Raw genomic sequence first — 17915 nt, 5'->3', positions numbered from 1 at the left:
CTGTTGTTACAGTTTCTGGCTTATAAACAAGTTATTTTGCTGATTTTTACAGAGAACATGTTTTCTGTAAAAATCAGCAGTAAAATAAATCGAAAATAAAACCATGTAAATGTGTAAGCCTCGCCCCTCAACCAAACAACAAAAGTCCCCCCCCCCCCCCCCCACTGCTTAAAACAATATTTGACGACCCCCCCCCCGCCCCCCTTAAATAAAATTAACGACCTGTTCTTAAATTAACCTGATCAAGTGACATTAAATATATTTATGTATATTTTAGTTTGAAATAATAAAGTTGAAACTTTAAACAGTTTTATTTGATCTGTTTCCTGTTTGATGTGTTTATTTGTGTCAAAATGTTGATTATCCGGTTTGTTGTGTTTTGTTCGTGGTGGAGGGGGGGTACTGGGGGACATGTGTGCGCGTGCACATGCCTCGTGGACTTGCCCGTGCACGCCCGTGTGTGTGTGAGTGTGAGTGTGTTTTGTTCCGTCTTGAAACTGTGTGTCAGCCTTATCAACACCTCGGCTCACTTCCTGGTTTTCATACCCGAGTCTTTAGCGGGAGCACGCACCGCACGTGCACGCCAACACACACACACACACACACACACACACACACACACACACACACACAGTGTCAGAGGAGGGAGGGAACAGCTCGGTTCACCTCCGTGTGTGTGTGTGAACACGTTAAACTGCTGCACGACACAAACTCTGTTAGAGACCAGGAGGAGACCGAGGATCGGGTCTGACCGGGTCTGACAGGGTCCGAAGCTGCGGGTTCGGGTCTGAGAGGAGTTTATAACCTGCTGTTTGAGTCTGTGAGGAGCTGACTGAGGAGTCTGAAGTTTGAATCTGCTGCTGCGGACTGGTCGGGAGGTTTTTCCAGTTTGCTGTCATGAACCCGGCTGTCTCTCTCTAAGACTTTTTATCTCTCTGAGCCTGTCTCACACCGAGGGACAGACAGATCTGATCTGATCTGAAGCTGCAGGAGACACTAACTTTCCTGTACTGTCTCTGAAGAGTCCTCCCGCTCACACGGAGACATTGAGACAGAGGTAAAGATTGTCTGTCCCTGTCCACCTGAGTATCTGCACCTTCGTCTCAGTCTGTCGGCGGGTCCCGGATCAGCTGCAGGATGTCGGACTCTGCCTCCAGTTTCCTCCACATCGGGGACATCGTGTCTCTGTACGCCGAGGGATCCGTCAACGGCTTCATCAGCACTCTGGGGTGAGTCCTCTGTCCTCATACTGTCCTCTGTCCTCATACTATCCTCATACTGTCCTCTGTCCTCATACTGTCTTCTGTCCTCATACTGTCCTCATACTGTCCTCTGTCCTCACACTGTCCTCTGTCCTCACACTGTCCTCATACTGTCCTCTGTCCTCACACTGTCCTCTGTCCTCACACTGTCCTCACACTGTCCTCTGTCCTCACACTGTCCTCTGTCCTCACACTGTCCTCATACTGTCCTCTGTCCTCACACTGTCCTCTGTCCTCACACTGTCCTCTTACAGTCAGCATCAGTATCTGAGTCTCAGCCTTTATTTATTCATGTTAATATTTCTCTCTGATTCTGAATCACTAATTTCACCCTCAGAGGTTCAGATATTAAAATCACTCTCGCCAACATGTTCCAGGTCAAAACTGAGCTCCAGATAAACTTTAAAGTTTACATATTGTTTTTCCTCTGAAACACTTTACACCCGTCCATTCAGGGACAAACTGAGCTGTCAGAAATTAAAGGCACATTTCACCATCATTTTATAAGTAAATACTAAAGACTCTAAATATGAACTTCAGATACAGTTTATTTTTTCAGATTAAAGATGTGACGTTATGATTATTAGTCAGTAATCATTGAGCAGAAACAGAACTTTATTTTAAAACATTTATCAATCAGAGTTGTAAATAAATATGTTAATGTGAACAGTGGAGGAAAGTAACTAAGTACATTTACTCAGTTACTGTACTAAAGAGCAGGTGTGAGGTACTCGTGCGTTACTGGAGTGTTTCTGTGCTGTGGTTCTTACACAGCTGCAGTTTCATTACTGACACACACTACAGACGACCTCAGAGTGCTGCGTCTGACTTCTGAATTCTCTGATGGGAGGTGTTTTGGTCAGTTTAGTTTCCACAGTAGATGAAACTCTGGGATCATCATCATCATGACGCCATGTACAACTGTGATGACATCATCTTTAATGGTCCTAAGGACAGAGGGATGTCGTATGCTGTAAAGCCCTGTGAGGCGAATTGTGATTTGTGATATTGGGCTTTATAAATAAAATTGATTGATTGATCGCTGCTCTGTAGAAGGAAGCGTAAGCGTCACACCACCAACTACTGGCCACGCATGTATACCGCAGCGCACAGCGATTGTTATCAAAACGTTGTTGTCCAAATGCAGAACTTTTTTCAAAATGAAAATGAGAAACAATTCTGTTTTCAGTGGATCATTTTCGTGTAAACATGTCCTATACCTGTCGACCTCAGACTGAAGCTTCAGCTCAGTCACAGTGTGTGAGGGGAGTTCACCACGTACAGTTTTATACATGAACAGATACAGTGACTGAACCTGCCAAAGGTCAAAGATGGCCGCCGGCCCTGGAGTAGAGCGCACAGTGACGAGTGAAGGCGTCACAGTTTGTAACAGTCTCTCAGCTCTGTGTCTGTTATGTTCAGGTTCATATCTTTTTAAAAAGATATTTAACCTGATGTTTCAAAGAAAGAGAGTCAGCGAGTCAAATACAGAGATATTTGGGAGGAGACAAACCTCGTGTCTCTGAGCAGTAATAAGATCAGGACAGTCCACAGGACTTCTCTCACCACTGAGCAATAAATGACTGTAGTTTTAAAATGTTAAATAGACTCATTGTCTTTAATCGTCCCACAGACCATAACATCTGATCAGTCAGCTCCACTGTGAGACATGGATCTAATAAACATCCAGTGTGATGTCAGCAGACTGTACGATGACGGCGCCCACTGAATCATAGGCTATGATGTCACAGCTTCACACACTGAGTGATGCTGCAGGGTTATTAATTCAACTGTGAAGGACAACACAGAGGGACACATTAACACATAACCCACAGTTTAGTGGTCACTATATCCTGCAGTGTGTGTGTGTGTGTGTGTGTGTGTGTGTGTCTGCTAGCTGTAGGTGTCTCACCTGGCAGCTGTAGCTCCGCCTCTATTTCCTTCCATACTTCATCCTTTACGCGATCATGGTCAGAGCTGGAGCACACATCACAAAGCTTCACAAGGTTTTCCTCACATGTCTTTTAGCGCTTTAGTTTTGCCTCTATGGCGAGCTGCTATCTGTCTGTTTGATTGGCTCATTTAATGCTGCATTTCTATTGGTTGGTTAGTATTAAGTATTCTGTCCACTGTGTGTGCGTGACTGCACGGAGTAACAGATAGCTAAACACCAGCTTTGGCACTGAATGATGACTCGGATGTTTAAGTAAGTTGAGGCTGTTTACTGTTGGTCTTTGTCAGAGCTTTACAAAGCCAGAAGCCGTTTTTTGTGAAACTGGAATAGGAATACAGAAAAAACAACAAAATAGCACTTTTAGCATTAGCATCTAAAGGTAAAAAAAAAAAAAATGAAATTAGCGATCAATATCCACAAACTACAAACTGCACAAATATAATATATAATAAAACTCACAAACAAAGCTTCTCCAGGGCTCAATGACGGTGGATGCACCAGATTAAAAGAGGGATGCTCTGGAGCACATTTCCATCCATAATAATAACCAAGATGGCCGGTCTGACCTGTGACCTTACCCATGTGACTTTAACAACAAATAGAAAGCCAAGGAGTTTCAAAATAAAAGAGCACCTTTCAAAATACAGCTAGGGGGCACTGCTGTGCCACATCACAGTAAGGGTGTAACAGTCCATTGATCTGGATCAATATATATATCGAAAACATATCAATTAAATGATTAATGATCCAATATCATTGATATCAAGTGAAAACATCGATATATATATCGTCATCTTTAGGATACACTTTTATTTTGAAAGTCTCTGTCACCGTCGAACAGCAGCAGGCAGACGGCGAGCAGCCGAGAGGAAGGCGTTGAGGAGAGCGTTATTTACTCGGGAATAAATCAATGTTCGACTGCAATAACGTTCACACAGTATGAAATTCAACCGAGCTGTTCTATCAGGAGACGCAGAGACTGAAACCAACGCTGAGGAAAAAAATAATAACGTTACACCAAATTTGTTAAGATATGAACAGAGGAAGAAAGTCAGCTAGCTGCGCGGCTAATTTATAAACATGCTAGAGCTGATAATGTGTGACTAGCAACGGACAATTGTCTTTAAGACAGAAGGTTGTCTTCAGGACTTCGAGACAGAAGTTTGTCTTCAGGACTTTGAGACAGAATTTTGTCTTCAAGTTTGTCTTCAGGACTTTGAGACAGAAGTTTGTCTTCCGGACTTTGAGACAGAATTTTGTCTTCATGTTTGTCTTCTGGACTTTGAGACAGAAGTTTGTCTTCAAGTTTGTCTTCTGGACTTTGAGACAGAAGTTTGTCTTCAGGACTTTGAGACAGAATTTTGTCTTCAAGTTTGTCTTCAGGACTTTGAGACAGAAGTTTGTCTTCAAGTTTGTCTTCAGGACTTTGAGACAGAAGTTTGTCATGGGGACTCTAAAGCCCTATTCGGACGGGATTAGTTTTACATAGGGACGAGGGGTAAAGTAATAATTACCAGAGATTTTAGTCCCGTCCGAATGTGCCATGTCAGTAATCATTACGGCACGATGTCAGTAAAGATTACCACGACTTTCACCTTCTGTAAAAGGGTCCCGCACAATTACCCCAGGTAATACTAATCCCGTGCGAATAGACCAGCAGTAAATATGTGTGTTAGGGCTGTCAAAAAAAAAAATCGAAGTTAGAAATATATTCGAATATATATATATTTTTTATAAGTTCGAACCTAAATTTGATAACTCGAATATCATTAATAATTAATTAATACTATCAATAATGTTGTATATCACGGCGAATCCCGTTCGGGACTCAGAGGGAGGGAGAGGCGCCGACGGAGGAGCCCGCTGCGCCAACACCACCCACTGTGCTGTCCGCGATGTGTGACCTGTTTGGGCAGACGTACAGGGAGAGTGTTGCACCTGCTGCCTCCCTGCCTACCCTTTCTGAAGAAGAGATGAAACGTTACCAGAATGAGACACCACTACGAGCCGACCAGGATCCACTCTTGTGGTGGAAAACTACAGGCGCACTGAAGTATCCAAACATTGCTCTGATAGCGAGGCAGAAGTTGGTCATACTGGGCGCTTCAGTGAGGTCAGAACGGGTGTTTTCATCCGAGTGTCACGTTCATATTGCAATAAGCATCTTATTTTTTGTGGGGGTTTTTTGTAAAAAAAAATAAAATAAAATAAAGTAATAATAATACTAATACCAATAGCCTACTAATACTAATAATAATAATAAATTCTAATATTATTCAGACTCTACTAAATTAATTCAAAAATATTCAAACTCAATTTCCTGGTGCTTTTGACAGTCCTATCATACGCACATGACGGCAGGAGGGGACGGTGGTGCGTGAATGGATTTACCCCTCCCACTTGTGGTACTTTTACTGATATTTCTTATCCCGTGCGAATCGGCCATTAATATTACTGACGTCCTGTGGTAAAGTGACATTACCCCACGTCCCTATATAAAACTAATCCCGTCCGAATAGTGCTTTAGACAAACATTTCATCCAGCCTTTATCCAGCCCCAAACTTCATCAGCTCTCTGTCTGTCCACCAGTAAAATCCAGTGTAGGTTGTTTAGTCTCAGTTCAGGGAGGAGAGCGGTCCTCCATGGCCGAGGAGGATTCACCTTTGGTGGGGTGCGTTTCCTGGAGCTGTGACCGTCACCTCTCTGTCAATGAGGCTCTTGTTCCGGGACCAGCTTTTTGTTGTTTTTTTGTTTCGTTTTTGACCGTCCTCTCCGACCTGCGACAGATAAATCTTCCTGTCCCTGTGAGACTGTGTTTATCCTCTGGTTTAATAATTAATAATTATCAGTGTTGATGCTAAATGAATCACGTTGTGTTATTACATCTTCTTTAATGGGCTGTTTGGGAGTTTTATGCAGATATATAATTTATATTTTATAAAAATCGAATAATATGAACACCGATTTGCATGTTGGTCACCATGGCAACAATCAAAGCATTCAGGTCAGCTCTGAACGAGCTCCTCTGATCGTTACAGTCCAACACTGAATGAGATAACTAGATGAAGCAAAGCGTGCTGATGTCAGAAAGCTGACTTGAGTCTACTTCACAGACTTAACAAATGTGTTTTATGATGTAAACATACGATGTCACTTATTTACAAATACTGTGTGAAAAACTCAACTTTATTTACACATCATCTTTGACACAAACACACAGCGCGTCGTGGGTCACAGAAACATAGTTTACATGATGCCTGAACAGAACCTTCCAACAATAATGTGATAAAATATTTAAACAAAAAAAGATGATTAAAAGTTCACAGAACAAAAATAAAGTAAATCAATAAAACAGAATAAGAATAAACAGGAGGGATAAAATAAAAAATGGTTTTAAGTGGTGGTTAAAACTTAAAAATAGTGTAGCTGTCAGCTCGTCTCTGAGCGCCGCCGACGTTCAGTCATCAGATGCTCGGACACTCTTTGGACTCCAGTTTGTCCAGCAGCTGTCCTTCACATTAAAACCTCTCTGGTGATGCTTCCTGTCAGAAATATCTGAGAGTTTGGACTCAGGCTGGACTCTTATTTTGAAGGGATGTTGATTCCTATCTTCAGTCAGCGGGAGATTTTTTATTTTGAAGGGGTGTTGATCCCTGTCTTTACTCAGAGAGAGATGTTTTATTTTGAAGGGGTAAAGCAGCTCTCTGCAGATTCTGGGTTTAATCCTAACTTCTGTATCAGGACCTGGACCTGTTTGAGTTTCATGAGGAACTTTTGCCTCTGATCCCAGAGACTTTTTATTTTTCTTTAACTGTTTGTGAACATGTGAAGCAGAAAGTGACTCTAACCTGACGTTGAATTAAAACCTTTAACACACACACACACACACACACACACACACACACACACACACACACAGAGAAAGTGGCAGCTGAGTGTGATTGTATGACAGGAAAAGGAAGTGGTACACAGTCTGTCCAAGAGAGATTTCCACTGTGCCACTGTGTGTGTGTGTGTGTGTGTGTGTGTGTGTGTGTGTGTGTGTGTGTGTTTCCTGTGCCATGGTCGTACACCCTCTCTTTTGTATTTGACTTGATCGTGACCTTTTCCAGTTTCTTTAACTTGACTTGTTGGCGACTCTCTGACTCCGCCTCCTCTCAACAAAACAACACACAAACAAAGGTTCATTTATATAAATGTTTGTTTGTTTATAGCTGAGAAATCTTCATGTTGTGTTGTTCTGAACCCAGAACAGCACAACTGCAGGACTGAGTCACTTCATAGCAGATAGAAGACCAAAGATCCTACAGACAGTACAGACAGTACAGACAGTACAGACAGTACAGAGAGTACAGACTGTACAGACAGTACAGACAGTACAGAGAGTACAGAGAGTACAGACAGTACAGACTATACAGACAGTACAGACAGTACAGAGAGTACAGACTGTACAGACAGTACAGACAGTACAGAGAGTACAGACAGTACAGAGAGTACAGAGAGTACAGACAGTACAGACTATACAGACAGTACAGACAGTACAGACAGTACAGAGAGTACAGACTGTACAGACAGTACAGAGAGTACAGACAGTACAGACTATACAGACAGTACAGACAGTACAGACAGTACAGACAGTACAGAGAGTACAGACTGTACAGACAGTACAGACTGTACAGACAGTACAGACAGTACAGAGAGTACAGACAGTACAGACTATACAGACAGTACAGACAGTACAGACAGTACAGACTATACAGACAGTACAGACAGTACAGAGAGTACAGACTATACAGAGAGTACAGACAGTACAGACTATACAGAGAGTACAGACTATACAGAGAGTACAGACTGTACAGACTGTACAGATTATACAGAGAGTACAGACAGTACAGACTATACAGACAGTACAGACTGTACAGATTATACAGAGAGTACAGACAGTACAGACTATACAGAGAGTACAGACAGTACAGACTATACAGACAGTACAGACAGTACAGATTATACAGAGAGTACAGACAGTACAGACTATACAGAGATTACAGACAGTACAGACTATACAGACAGTACAGACTGTACAGACAGTACAGACTATACAGACAGTACAGACTGTACAGACAGTACAGACTATACAGAGAGTACAGAGAGTACAGACTGTACAGAGACTACAGACAGTACAGACGGTACAGACAGTACAGAGAGTACAGACAGTACAGACTATACAGAGATTACAGACAGTACAGAGAGTACGGACAGTACAGACAGTACAGACGGTACAGGCTGTACAGAGAATACAGACAGTACAGAGAGTACAGACTATACAGAGAGTACAGACTATACAGAGAGTACAGACAGTACAGACAGTACAGAGATTACAGACAGTACAGACAGTACAGACGGTACAGGCTGTACAGAGAATACAGACAGTACAGAGAGTACAGACTATACAGAGAGTACAGACAGTACAGAGAGTACAGACTATACAGAGAGTACAGACTATACAGAGAGTACAGAGAGTACAGACTATACAGAGAGTACAGACTATACAGAGAGTACAGACTGTACAGAGAGTACAGACTGTACAGACTATACAGACAGTACAGACTATACAGAGAGTACAGACAGTACAGACTGTACAGAGAGTACAGACAGTACAGAGAGTACAGACTGTACAGAGAATACAGACAGTACAGACTATACAGACAGTACAGACTATACAGACTATACAGACAGTACAGAGAGTACAGAGAGTACAGACAGTACAGACTATACAGACAGTACAGACTTTACAGAGAGTACAGACAGTACAGACTATACAGAGAGTACAGACAGTACAGAGAGTACAGACAGTACAGACTATACAGACAGTACAGACGGTACAGAGAATACAGACAGTACAGACTGTACAGACTATACAGACAGTACAGAGAGTACAGAGAGTACAGACAGTACAGACTATACAGACAGTACAGAGAGTACAGAGAGTACAGACAGTACAGACTATACAGACTATACAGACAGTACAGAGAGTACAGACAGTACAGACTATACAGACAGTACAGAGAGTACAGACAGTACAGACTATACAGACAGTACAGAGAGTACAGAGAATACAGACAGTACAGACTATACAGACTATACAGACGGTACAGAGAATACTAACAGTACAGACTGTACAGAGAGTACAGACTGTACAGAGAATACTAACAGTACAGACTGTACAGAGAATACTAACAGTACAGACTGTACAGAGAGTACAGACTGTACAGAGAATACTAACAGTACAGACTGTACAGAGAGTACAGATGGTACGGACAGTACAGAGAGTACAGACGGTACAGACAGTACGGACAGTACAGATAGTACGGACAGTACAGACTGTAAAGACATTATAGACTGTACAGACGGTACAGAGCAGGGGCGATTGCTCTGAGACAACAAGGGAGACTGAACTTCCCCTTAAATTTCAAAGAAGAAATGGTCAAATATGCACTATTGAATTTATATGAAAATAACAATTTACATTGCATTAAACGTGCGCTAGAATGCGTTTAACGTCAGCTGTTTATCACCAGTTTGCAAACGCGACCTCCCTGTCATACATTCTCGTGTCAGCATGGTGGACACGGAGCCTCCACGGACGCTCATTGGATAAATGCGACAAAATTGTCACTTCCAGGGAGGCTCAGCTTCCCTGGGACCTAATGGAGCGGTAGGCGGGAGAGGACGCATGATGATTGGAGGAATTGTCTAGAAGGCTGAACCCGTTTGTGATTGACAGCGCTTTGGAAATACACACTGGCATCGGCGAGTGGAGTCTTCTGACAGAGTGCTATCTGGAGTTCCTTATTTCCATAAGCCATATAGCTCATTTTCACCGTTTGTACAGTACACACTAGTGTTGCACAGTATACCGGTACTAAAATAGTGCCGCGGTACTAGAGTATTCCAAACGGTACTATACTGCATTTGGAAAATACTGGTACTTTGAAACTGATTCAATTCATTAATTTAGTTAATTTATTTTACTCATTTATGCACACAAATGCCTTTCTTGTTCCTATTGGAGCACAGATTGCGCAAGTGGTGTGTATGACAACACCTGTATCAACATTCGCAGCTGGGACACGTGAAAAAAGACAAGAGAAAGTCTGCCTCGCAAAGGGAAACAACACGAGACAACACCAACTTGGTGGAACATTTGAGTTACCAAACCGTGACGTCTGTACCGAGGGACTGACCGAACCATGATTTTTTTGGTACCGTTACACCCCTACTATTTATTGTTCTAAAGGTTTGTATCCAAAAGGACTTTTCCTTAGGAAGAGTATCGAAGAGTATCGAAATTCATATTGGTATTGGTACCGAAACAAAGATTTTGGTATCGTGACAACACTAGTACACACACGACACACACTGTAAATAAAGACATACATGTTGCGTTATTGAGTTTGTGTCCTGTTCAGTGTCATTAGTTAGTTAGTTAGTTTGTTCGTTGAATCACAAAGCTGTAGTTGTGTTGTGTGTGTGCAGTTGGTAAGACAGGGTCACAGACCATTTTCTGCAACAGGAGCAGAGGGCAGAATTTGTATAATAAATGTGTGTTTCAGTAATATTTGAGAATGTTCAGAGAATGTTGCTATATAGCACTGTTTGTTACCTGGGCAAGTGTTAAGGTGCTGCTCCTTTCAGGGAGACTTATTTTGAGAGAAAATCAGTTCTGGTGGTGTAGACCAGTGTTGCCAACTTAACGACTTTGTCCCTATATTTAGCGACTTTTCAGACCGCTCTAGCGACTCTTTTTCAAAAAAGCGAATAGTGACAAATCTAGCGACTTTTTCTGATGTTACTGAAGACTTCTGGAGACTCTGTTGTGAGAGCACGTATCATTCTTATTCTTCTGCCGTGGCCTCCTCTCTCGCCCCAAAGCCCTCACAGACGGCCCAGTCCTCCCTCCCAGCAGCAGTCAGAGCAGCAGATGTTAACCCCTCCACGTCCAGACTGCAAGTGAATCGTGCATGTGTGGAACCGCCGCTGGCTGATCCCGACCTGGTTTACAGTCAGGGCGGGATGTAAATGTAAAATTTTCTTTGTCTGATATAAATCACTGAAAGAAGGTTCATTTGTAGTTCTAAACATATTCAGGGTGTTTTTTCATTCAGTTTTTGTCTCTCCCACGACGTTATTCCTCTCTCCTACAGCAGCCATTACAATTACATGCATATGGACAATTATGCAAATTAGGCGATGACGTCACTTAGCGACTTCTAGCGACTTTTAGGACAGCCAATAGCTACTTTTCTTACTGAGGAGTTGGCAACAGTGGTGTAGACACAGTTAGGTGTTTAAACCCATCTGAAAATCTTTGAGGTGTGTGTTGCTGTGGTTCTGTGGCATGAATGTGGTTGAAAAACTGCTTCAATTAAATGGTCTTTTTTTAAGTTGCTGCCTCGCTACAACATGACAAATTTTATGATGTAAACTTAAAGTGAGCTTCCCCTGTTTGACAGACCAGCAACTGCCACTGGTACAGACGGTACAGTTAAGAGGGGTGGGGAAAATCAATACAGCATAGTATGACAATATTTTGCGTGGGGATATTGTATCAATACATGGAGGTTAATGATGTATTTATTTATAGAAATGGTTACAACTGGAAATACAAATTACAGTTTTTCTGAGCCTTTGAGAATAATCATTTTCCATTCCATATGTTTCTGTGATGACTGACTGAGTTCAGATAAAAACATATTGACAAAGATTTTTTTTAATTTACAGTTGAAAAGAGGTAATAAATCACATTATATATATTTCCATATATGTTATCACAATATATATTTCCATATATTTTATAACAATATATATTACCATATATATTATCACAATATTCAACTTATTTTAAAACATTTTAAAAAATCAGTAATATAGTATCATGTTGATGACATCATATCAGAGGCGTCAGGTGACTCCCACCTTCCATTTATTTATTCATTTATTTAAGCGTTTATTTGGAAGGGACAATACATATTGATGAACATCAGAATAAAAACAAATGTAAATATGCCGGAGTTAGCAGGACTGCTAATTTACATCCGTTGTCCCTTGGCAGGTCACAGACAATTAAAAAACAAAAACAGTAATTAAAACAAACAGTAAGAATAGTTCACAAACAGACAAACTTTCATACATGGAAGTAAAGTGCAGAGTCAGCAGTAATGCCATAAAGTGCTATTTAAAGTGCGCCGATGGAATAAAGTGCTTTGATCGAATAAGGTGCATTTTATAAGCAGTCTGGGGAGACCTCAGTACAGTCTGACACGCGTTTAATTTTGACTCGTCTATTATCTCCTGTTTAACAATTGTTTGTTTTACAGATATGTCTCATTATTATTCTATGACATCGTCTCAACCTGAGTGTTTGCCATACCTCAATGAATGAAGGTTGATCGCCGCCACATTCTTTTAGTCCTCCTCCATCTCAGAGGATCAGTGACCAGCACAGAGGGTACTACATATTAATTGTCAGGACATCGAACCATCAGAGGTAACGAGGGGTCGACTGATGGTGGATTTTTAAACACTGATAGAGTGCCGAAGTCACGCCCCTTCCGGTAGAGCTCATGGGACCTTAGATCGGAAAAAATATGAATGGCAGTGAATGGGGAGAGCAATATTATCTTTTGTTCCCGTTTGAGTTGCGACATGAAATCTAAATATGTTGTTAATGAATTTAAAACATAAATTTTAAGGTCAAGAAAGTCATACTTTGTGGTAAAACTGTTGAGATATAAGCTTTTTAATTAGAAAGACTCAAGAGTACACAGGAGGAGGTCGCGTATGTGACGTCATAGCCTTCGCTCGCTTCCTGCAGCCTGGCCTCCCCGCTGAAATTCCACTGTTTTATGATTAATCAATTTATTATTGAAGATGTCCGTGTGTTTTGTGCCAGGTTGCAGTCACTCCAAGCTGCAGGAAGCAAGCGTTACGTTTTTTCAAAAGCTTATATCTCAACAGTTTTACCACAAAGTATGACTTTCTTGACCTTAAAATTTATGTTTTAAATTCATTAACGACATATTTGGATTTCATCTCACAACTCAAACGGGACCAAAAGATAACATTTCTCTCCTCATTCACTGCCATTCATATTTTTTCCGATCTAAGGTCCCATGAGCTTCACCGGAAGGGGCGTGACTTCGGCACCCTATAGAGTAAGGATAGTTTGGAACAGGACACTGATTTAACTGCTGAGTTCAGGTCTCCATTCAGTATGTTGATAAGAACAGATGCTGGTGGCGGTTACACCTGACTGTTTGATCGGTTTGGCCGATGCTGCTCAGCCTGGATGACTAAATACCTGTGGACCTGATGACGCTCAGCCTCAGCTTGCTGACATGATGAACCACTGTAAGATGGTGACCACGATGAAGACGAAGACTGTCAGGCAGGAGAAATGTAAATAATCCTGCACTTCCTCCATTGTCTGCCCGTGTCCGTCCTCCACCCGTCTAATCAAACAGCATGAGGCCGACACACCTGAAGATCATGTAATAAAATCACTGACAGGTTGGGAGCTCAGACACTGATCTGTCTGTTACAGTCTCTGTTTATTCATTCATTCATTTCCTGTAAGAACAAGGTCACATTTTCAGCTTGCTGGGTGGTTTTGGGACTTTGTTTGTCTCTTAACCCACAGAAATTAAACCTGCTGGTCTGAATCTCCTGAGACCAGGTGGAGGTGTAACACAGTCTGAAGACGAGTCATCACAGGCTGGATCAGGACTTTGAGACCTGTGTCAGAGTCCGAGCTCTTTAAAGGTTAAAGTCAACAGATACAAATATTTAGCGAGCAGCTTCTCTGATATCTGTGGGTCGTGTGCTCCATAGATTTGGGCGGTCGGTGAAGAAGGCTGCCTCTCTGATCTTCTTCAGTCTGTTTCTAAGAACCTCCAATGAACCAGCAGCAGGTGATGACAGTGTTCTGTGAGGCTGATCAATAATCAGTGGTTGATTGATGAAAGAGGCGGAATAAAGAGTTGTAACCTGCTGAAAACCAAACAGTTGAACTCAGTCAGTCCTCATAAAGTCACAGCATCAAAACTATTAGGATTCAAACAGGACGTCACTTCAGCTGATCAAACTGAGACTGAAACACAAACATGTCACCGCTCAGATACACTCCTCTGATGATCTGATCTCAGATCTCTGATCTCAGATCTCTGATCTCAGATCTCTTATCTCAGATCTCTTATCTCAGATCAGCCGCTCTGCTCTGAGTAAATGTTGACATGACGTCACTGCTGAGAGCTGAAGTTGGTGTCTCTGTCTGATGTCTCAGGAAAGTTAAACTGCGTTGCAGAGTTCTTCATAAATCATATCAGCAGGATGTGAAAGGGTTAATCTCACAGATGTGTAATAATAACCAGATACTGGATGCCAACATGGCGTCTGTTCAGTCCAGTGGAGTTGCTCACCTGGCGCACAGGCTTGAAAAGTTTTCTCAGGTTTACTTCAGCAGTGTGCGGTGGTTTCTCCTGCTGGCTCTGCCCACAAGTTCCCGCTCAGCTCACAGACTTTATGACTTGATGATGTCACAGATTTTTAAATCTCTTTTCTCAGCTGGTGGAAAGTTTTACAAATATAAAACCTCCATGGATCCAAACTTCAGAACAGAAAGAGTCATAGTTGAGCTCGTTTACAGTCGGATGTGTCTTGTCAACAGTTTGACAGATGTCTCTTTATAATGGAGGTCTATGGAGAAAATGATTTCTAGGATTTTTCTGGTTTTAATACAGTGAACGGGAAACATCTGCTGCAGGGCTGAGCAGCGTTCAGCGGGGGGATAGTTAAACTAAACAAAAGAAACGAGTGAAAGAGTAGAATGAAAACTGAAGTTTTACTTAATAACAAGCAAACAGAAAAGTGTGACGTAAAAAGACGTATTGAGACATTTAGCGGCGGCTTTGTGTTAGGTTGAGTCGGACTTTAGACAGAATTAATGTAAATAATTTCATCCCTTTGCTCTGCTGTGACTTTTTGTTCTGCATGTCTGAACATTGTTGTGTAAATTACCCTTATATGAGCAAATAGTCAAACTGAAGCGCCTGAGAGCCTCTGTTAGTCAGAAACAGTCTCAGGTTTTGTCTGGTCCTGCAGGTTCAGTCTGTGATGGAGGTAAAAAACACCAGCGCTCACTCAGAAAAACAAATCCATATTCAAATCAGTTTTTTCTCATGCAGCAGCAGGATGAAAAACACAAACATTTCACAGTCAATGAAGATTCACAGAGATGACTCAGACATTAATGACATCACAGCAACAATCAGACCTGCTTGATGTATATCAGCCTCCTGATCAAACTGAATTTCATCTGTAGAAACATTTCTGTTGTGTCTCTTTAAAAAGTCACAGATCTGAAGCTCTGCAGCAGTTTGAATTTTCTTCAGCCACAATTTATAACTTCACTCTGAGAAAACTGACGGCTACTTATTATTATTATTATTATTATAATTATAATTATAATTATTAATATTATTATAATTACTGTTGTTGTTGTTGTTGTTGTTGTGGATGCCATGTAGCAGGCTCATGATGGGACACAGTGAATGTAGATGTGTGGTATCCCTCAGGTGTGTGTGTTTCAGTTCATTGTTCATTCCTCGTTAATTGTCAGAAAACTGTTGTAGAGTTGTTTCTACTCTGTAAAATTAAATCAATCAAATCAAAATGTTTCAGGATCAGTCAGAGGAACCAAACAGATTCACACCAACATTTTTTTTTAATTATTATTGTTTTAACTGGCTGATACATTCATTATCATTATCTGATTTTCAGAAGTGAAGAGTCTGATGTGTGGGCGGAGCTTAGGTGAAGTGAAATGTTGTTTTTTGGGAGACGAGTACCAGCAGCAGTGATTTTTAGTGTTGACATCAACCCAGTCTCACTCTGAGGTCATCAAATACACTTTGTTAGTGACTTCGACAATTAAAGTTAAGGGTGCAGAAGTCTGAGTAGGGTGGGTGCTCATAGGGACTTGGGTTGGGAACCGGAGGGTCGCCTGTTCGAGTCCCTGTCCGGACCAAAATATGGACCATGGACTGGTGGCTGGAGAGGGGCCAGTTCACCTCCTGGGCACTGCCGAGGTGCCCTTGAGCAAGGCACTGAACCCCCCAACTGCTCGGGGCGCCTCACTAAGGGCAGCCCCCTCACTCTACTTTGTGTGTGTGTGTCTTTCGGACCTGTGTGTAATTGACAAGCAAGAGTGAAAACATTGATTTTCTCCTCAGGGGGATTAATAAAAAAGTAAATAAAAACTTAACCGAGAGCTGAGACAGATGTTGATGATGTGATCTGTACAAAACACGCCAGCTGAACAACCCATTAGTCACTGAGTCAACATACCTGAGACAGTGTGTGTCCTCTGAATGGAGCACACACCTGGGACACACCTGGCACACACACACACACACACACACACACACACAAAGGAGCTGACGGCTGTGTGAGTGACGGACGGCTGACTCTGTGGGCGGTCGGAAAGAAAGAGACAGGAAGAGGACAACAAAGAGACACAGGAGGACAGCGATTAAGAGAATGTTTTGGAAAATGGAAACATGTTTTGGAAAGTGAAGACATTTAAAAGACAAAAGACAGATGAGAGGAGGAGGAGGGGGAGGAGGATAAGACAGAAATAGGAGGACGAGACGGGAGGAGGAGGAGGAGGAGAAGAATGGAGGAGAGGTGAAAGAAAGGGCACAACGGAGGTAGAATAGAAGGAAAAGTGAGGACATTTCTGGAGAGTAAAGACTTTGGGACAAAGTGTGGACGGACAAGAAGGAGACAAAAGTAATAACAGAAAGGAAGAAGAGAAAACAGAAAGTAAAGAAAGATGAAGTGATGATGAGGAGGAGTTAAAAATGTCAGACAGGAGGAGAAGAAGGAAACATTTTAAGGACAGACAACAGAAGAAAAGAAAAAAGAGAAGAGGAGGGAAAGAGAAGATGACGAGGAGGCAAAGAGAAGAGAGGAGAAGAGAAGAGGAGAGAGGAGAAGAGAAGAGAGGAGGAGGCAAAGAGAAGAGAAGAGGAGGCAAAGAGAAGAGAGGAGAAGAGAAGAGAAGAGGAGAGAGGAGAAGAGGAGGGAAAGAGAAGAGAGGAGAAGAGAAGAGGAGGCAAAAAGAAGAGAGGAGAAGAGAAGAGGAGAGAGGAGAAGAGGAGGCAAAGAGAAGAGAGGAGAAGAGAAGAGAAGAGGAGGCAAAGAGAAGAGGAGAGAGGAGAAGAGAAGGGAAAGAGAAGAGGAGGCAAAGAGAGGAGAAGAGGAGAGAAGAGAGGAGAGGAGAGGAGGAGGGAAAGAGAAGAGAAGAGGAGGCAAAGAGAAGAGAGGAGAAGAGAAGAGGAGAGAGGAGAAGAGGAGGGAAAGAGAAGAGAGGAGAAGAGGAGAGAAGAGAGGAGAGGAGAAGAGGAGGGAAAGAGGAGAGGAGAGAGGAGAAGAGGAGGCAAAGAGAAGAGAGGAGAAGAGAAGAGGAGAGAGGAGAAGAGGAGGCAAAGAGAAGAGAGGAGAAGAGAAGAGAAGAGGAGGCAAAGAGAAGAGGAGAGAAGAGAAGAGGAGGCAAAGAGAAGAGAGGAGAAGAGAAGAGGAGAGAAGAGAGGAGGGAAAGAGAAGAGAGGAGAAGAGGAGAGAAGAGAGGAGAGGAGAA

The 17915-nt window shown here is 42.1% G+C and overlaps 1 protein-coding gene across 3 annotated transcripts in view; it reads left to right on the top strand.

The window, feature by feature from the left end:
• Window positions 1-654: 654 nt before the first annotated feature.
• itpr3 (inositol 1,4,5-trisphosphate receptor, type 3) overlaps window positions 655-17915 on the top strand; it is a 110656-nt gene continuing 93395 nt past the window's right edge. For all 3 annotated transcript variants that reach the window (XM_049582438.1, XM_049582439.1, XM_049582437.1), the window contains exon 1: window positions 655-1229. In XM_049582438.1, coding sequence (XP_049438395.1) covers window positions 1138-1229 — 92 coding nt within the window. In that variant the 5' untranslated portion in view covers window positions 655-1137. The remainder of the gene's footprint in view (window positions 1230-17915) is intronic.

This window comes from Epinephelus fuscoguttatus, linkage group LG7, assembly GCF_011397635.1.
Source record: "Epinephelus fuscoguttatus linkage group LG7, E.fuscoguttatus.final_Chr_v1".
In the NCBI taxonomy this organism is placed as follows: domain Eukaryota; kingdom Metazoa; phylum Chordata; class Actinopteri; order Perciformes; family Serranidae; genus Epinephelus; species Epinephelus fuscoguttatus.
This window is presented reverse-complemented; position numbering and strand designations above follow the sequence as displayed.